The sequence below is a fragment of the Gavialis gangeticus genome, unplaced genomic scaffold, assembly GCF_001723915.1.
Source record: "Gavialis gangeticus isolate Ggan-Ray unplaced genomic scaffold, GavGan_comp1, whole genome shotgun sequence".
NCBI lineage: Eukaryota > Metazoa > Chordata > Crocodylia > Gavialidae > Gavialis > Gavialis gangeticus.
In genome coordinates this window covers 19,547,321-19,552,711 of record NW_017729006.1, presented here as the reverse complement: position 1 = coordinate 19,552,711, position 5,391 = coordinate 19,547,321, and the positions used below count along the sequence as shown (strand labels likewise).

The following is a 5,391-nucleotide window of genomic DNA, read 5'->3' as shown; positions in this document are numbered from 1 at the left end:
GTAAGTAGAAGGGGATTATTCCAGTGCTAAAAGATTCTATTATGATAAGCTGTTCTCTTTTGTATGTGTAATTGCGTAATATAGCACTAAAAGCCCTAGAGGCTCTTGGCTACCTCCACTGTCTTCATCCATTCCCATCTGTTGTGTGCATTCAGCCTCCAGTCATCCATATTTAATTTCTATAAGTCTGACACTACATCATTTAGCTATCTTCATCTCAGTCCTCCAGGCTGCCTCCTCACCTCCAGCACCCTGAAGAGCAGTGTCTTTGGTGTCCAGATCATGTGCATTGTTTCTATGTGGCCCAGCCACTGCAGTTGTCATGCCCTGACTTCCTGTCAGGGTTGGCTTTGTGTTGAAGTGATATAACTTGCTGTTGGTTCTTATTCATTATTCTTATGTTATGGGATCATACTATGCACTAAAGATTTTCTGTAAGAACTTTCTTTCAAAACAATCTAATTGTTATCTTGTTTGCTTGAGAGAGAATCTAGGATTGATTTCCATAGGTTGTACATGACTTGATTATGGTTTTATAGACGTGAAACTTAATTTTCTTTAGGATGAACTTGGATGACAAGAGCTTGTGCACTACACTGTAGGCTCTATTTCCTGCTTCCAGTCTTCCTTGAATTTCTTCCTTTTTATTACCATTCTGTCTTATGAAAGAACCTAACTACTTGAAGTGGGTCACTGGCTTAAAGTTTATGTTGTTCATTGTTATGTGAGGTCCCTGATTTACTGCTGTCTTGTTTACCTGGAGATACTGTGTTTTGACCACATTCACTTGCAGTCTGATTTTCTTTGCTTCATTTGCTTTCTTTCACCTTATCAATTTCTTTTTTTTTCTGAAGACTATTCCTTAAGAAGAGAAAGTAAATTTTAAGTGGGTGTGAAACATGTGGGATAACAACATTAATGTATATACATGCTGAAATCAGAAAAATCAAGGATGGATCCTGCCAAACCATAGTCATTTAGACATTCCTTAGTCCACTAATCTCATTGAATTTTGCCTTTTAAATGGGACTGCTCACATGTGTAATGACTGTTTACACAAGAAAGATGTGCAAGATAAATAAGATCTTTCTGTCAAAGTCAAATATCATTTCTAACTTTCTTTTCCTACTTTAGTTATGACTTTAAAAATAGTCCTCATGTTCCATTTGAGAATAAATATGGCTTTAAATGTTTGGGTTTGTCTTATTTATACAGTAGTGCCCTTTGGAAGCCAAGATCTATCGCAAGCCCCAAATGTCATGTTAAAACCAAGTTTGCTGCACTGTTCTTTCCTGCACAAGTGTCATACTGAAGGAACTTCACCCTTTTCCCTTTCACTTCACAAGCAGTTTCCTACATCCAAAATCAACAAAGCCAATGTGAGAAAACTTTTTGCACAAAGGCTGAAGTGGAACAGGATTTTTTAGAATACTCACTTATACAGTAGAACCCTAGTATTTTGCAGGGTTAGGTTCCTTATCATCCTGCAAAGATGCGGGTTTGCAAACTACACAGATATATATATAGCCACAGCAAACCACTACACAAGACCACCGAGGTGCACCAGACCCCTGCTGTGGCTTTTTTTTCAAAGAACACTACTTCTCTAATTGGCTGCATGGATCCTCAATGAGCTCCAGCTGAGTGAAGAAGTGATGTCCTTTGAAGTAAAAGACACAGCAGCAGCACAGCTCATCCTTAAGGTGGCAATCCTCTGTAAACGTATAGTTTTGTGAACTACCAAGATATGAATGATCTGGGCTGTACCATATATAAGGTGCAATTAGAAACACGAGCACTGGATTCTAAAAATATATCTGGAAATATATCTAAAAATAGAATCCAGTTGAGAGTGAACTGGATTCTAAAAATATATATGACTCTATCAAGTAATACCAGTATGTGCTGCAATTTCTTTTTGAGCAGAAGGAAGCTTTTTTGAAGGAAGCACAGAAAATGAAGGAAGTGTTTGTGGCAGCGATGCTACATTCTACAGACAGTCTGAAGGTAATTATGCTTAAAATTCCTTTTGACTAAACTGAGGTGTTACATTTTGAGGTACTGGTAAATAGTAGGGCTGTGTGAAATTTTGACGGGTGTTTCATTTTGAAGCTACTTCAACTTGTTTTGAGCTCAAAACAGCAAAATCAAAATGAAATGAAAAGCTTCGAAACAGCTTTGAAACGAAATGAGGGCACTCAAAATGTTTCAAAACTTTAGAAACATTTCGAGTTTAGAAGCTGACTTGCTTGCAGCTAAACAGAAACTAAGAAGAGGGAGGGGGAAGTGGGGGGAAGGGCTGCTCTGATATTGACATCTAGCTCTTGGTTCAATTCCCCAGCTCTCTGATCACTTCTCTCAGCTCTCTGGTCATTTCCTCAGCTCTTCCCAGGGGGTGAAGGCCCCTGATGTGCACTCAGGGTTTCAGCAGGCTGCTGCTCCAGGCTGGAGCTGGCAGCAGCTGCTCAGCACTGCCACTGGCCCCAGCCTGCCATGGCAGCCTGCTGAAGCCCGGCATGCAGAGCTGAGTCTCGCACCCCCCAGGGAATAGCTGAAGAATAGAACTGGAGGCTGGGGAATTGAACTGGGAGCTAGGGGAATGTTTAAGGGAATGTTCTCTCCCCCAGCTCTTCCCACGGGGCGCGGACCCCTGGATGATGCATGTTGACAACAGACTGCCGCTGCCAGCTGGTGATGGCAGTGGCTCTGGGCTATTTTTTCCCAGCTGGCAGCAGCAACCTGCTGAAACCCCGCATGCAAATCTGGGGGCTATTGCCCCTGGGAAGAGCAGAGAGAATGATCAGAGAGCCAGGGAATCAAAGCCAGAGCTCCGGCTGACGGGGGGGCTGCCTCAGGTCCTGGACAGTGCGCGGCACCCTGCTGAACTATGCTGCACCTGCACCATGGAGCAGATGTCAGATGGGGGGGGGTGATCCCTGATGCCCTGCACTGCATGGGGGAGCTCTGCCACAAGCCCAAAGAGGCCCCAGTCACCACTGCCAGAGCCAGTGAGTGCAGGGCTTTTTTTTTTTTTTTTAAAGCTCCACACTCACCAGCTGCAGAGCATGCAGATGACAGCATGCTGCCACTGCCGGCTGGGGCCAGCGCCAGCACCCAATTCTGTCTGGTGCAGCCCACGCCGAACACCAGGAAGAGCGCAGTGCTGGCGCTGGCCCCAGCTGGCACCAGCAGCCTGCTGTCATCCCTCACACAGGTCTGAGGGCGCATGCCCCCAAGAAGGGCTGCAAGGCTGTGCCAGGCTCCTCCTGGGGGGAGCGGGCCCCCGGATCTGCATGTGAGATAACAGTAGGCTTTCATTGCCGGCAAGTGATATGAGTTTTGCTTTGAACAGTTTGAGGTGCAATTTCATGAAAGCCGCTCATCTATCTCCTTGAAACTTGGCAGGCTTCATGCCCTCAGAAGGGGCTACCATTCCTGCAATTTTCATCTGAATCAGGCAAGAAATGACAGTTATAGGCATTTTCTTGATTCCCCATTATAGCCTATGGGCAAAACACATCAAAACAGCGAAACAGTTTCGACAAAATGAAACAGAACAGTGCTTTGCAACTGCAAAACACTGTCCCTTTGAAATGGCAAAAAAGAAGTCAAAACAAAACAGTGCTGTTTCACACAGCCCTAGTAAATAGCTGGGAGGATTGGTAGATCTGTAAGTAGAACTGGCACCCACAGATGAAAAGTTCTCAAAATAAATTATCTTTAACCTAAAACCTTTAGTGAGTTTCCAAAGGTTCTGTGGTTCAGAGGGAGCATGATAGCCTGTTTTGTGTTGCTTCCCATCTTAATTCATTCATTTCAGTATTATTTTCATAATACTATACAGTTAATGGGAGTTAGGGTTCTAAATACTTTTGAGAATTTGGGCCTACATGTTCACAGGTTGGAGGTCTTTCATGAATGCTCATTCATAAATGGCTTATCAGATAGGTCTAAACTCAGTTGAATTCCATTACAATTTTTTCTCTTATGACCTTCACCTAATAGAGAAAACATAAAGGGGATTTTACAGAAGCATTGTGTTTTTGTATTTGATATTCTACGTTATCCTTGTTTAATTTCAGAAAAAATAATAACCTCTTTCAATTAGAATATACAAATGGATAGAAGCTACCCAGAAATTATTCTGTCTATTAACATGCTTATGTCATTGCTCATTAGAGTTCTGAGAACCACATTTTAACATCAGCAACTTGGGGTATGAGTCTGGATCTGCATCACTGCAGTAGGCTCCATCAACATCTGAGATATAAGAACTACCAAAATTTGAATGTAGTTTGGAACATGGGTCTGAATTTGGCAGCTTGTGCTTATATTTGGTATACTATAAAGGTGGAGATTTTGTCTTATTCTTTGACTAGGACATAGTATGATGGACACCCTTGCTGTGGCATTACGAGTTGCAGAAGAAGCAGTAGAAGAAGCCATTTCCAAGGCAGATGCATATGGTGACAGCCTGGTAAAATTTTCTAATAACATTCTGCTGATTTATATGGATCAGGATTTTTTCACCTGTATTTAAATAGGGATGGAAAGATAAGTAAATATCAAAGAAAATATAAAGCAGACATGGAGTATCTTATTGCGTTAGCTAAAACAATTGTGATGTTTCTCTTAAATTTATTATCAAGATAGCATATATGTTCCACTTAAGAAATACATAAAAGTTCAAGTTGCTTGCTTTCAAGTTATTTCTTCATGCAATGTCAAATATGGCATTATCACCCTTTTTGTATTGATTTTGGTAAATAGATATCTGTCTAGGTTATATATATCTCCTGTGAATCTGTAGCATTTATTCATGTGCACCTTTGTTCAGGACAAACAGAATGAGGCATGTTATTTACGAGAACACAAGGAGGAACTGATAGAGGAACTTGCCACGACCATAGTGCAGAAGGTAAGCTTATGCAAGCTTTACTCATGTAAAATGCATGTCTAGGGGCTTGGGCAGGCAGCATGTTTCCACTGGTGAAATTAGCCTTTATACCTGTGCTAAAAAAAGAGTATGAATACAGTATACAGGTGTACACCAGTTGTCCAGGGCTGTGCGAAGCTTTTGGTGCTGATTTGATTTGGAGGAGATTCGGCCCAATTTGGAAGCTGAATCTCCAAATCCGAATTGAATCAGGAGACCAATAAAAAGGTCTGAATTGATTTGAAGCTCTCCTAATCGATTTGGAAAAGACCCAGAGAGCTTTAGAGATTTTGGCAGTCCGTGCTGGCTGCCCCACGGAGCTGAACCAAGACTCCATGCTGGTAAATAGAGGGGGGGGGGCTGGAGGAGGGAAGAAGGGACCATGGGGGGACCCCTGCCAAGCCCCATCCCCTGACTGCTCCCCGAGCACCCCAGCTTCCCTTCACCCCATGGCT

The 5,391-nt window shown here is 42.6% G+C and overlaps 1 protein-coding gene across 1 annotated transcript in view; it reads left to right on the top strand.

Moving 5' to 3' along the window:
- The window catches only part of MYRIP (myosin VIIA and Rab interacting protein), a 278,869-nt gene that overhangs the window by 159,429 nt on the left and 114,049 nt on the right, over positions 1-5,391 (top strand). The window contains exons 3-5 of the mRNA XM_019508912.1: positions 1,927-2,007; positions 4,380-4,477; positions 4,838-4,918. Coding sequence (XP_019364457.1) covers positions 1,927-2,007; positions 4,380-4,477; positions 4,838-4,918 — 260 coding nt within the window. The remainder of the gene's footprint in view (positions 1-1,926; positions 2,008-4,379; positions 4,478-4,837; positions 4,919-5,391) is intronic.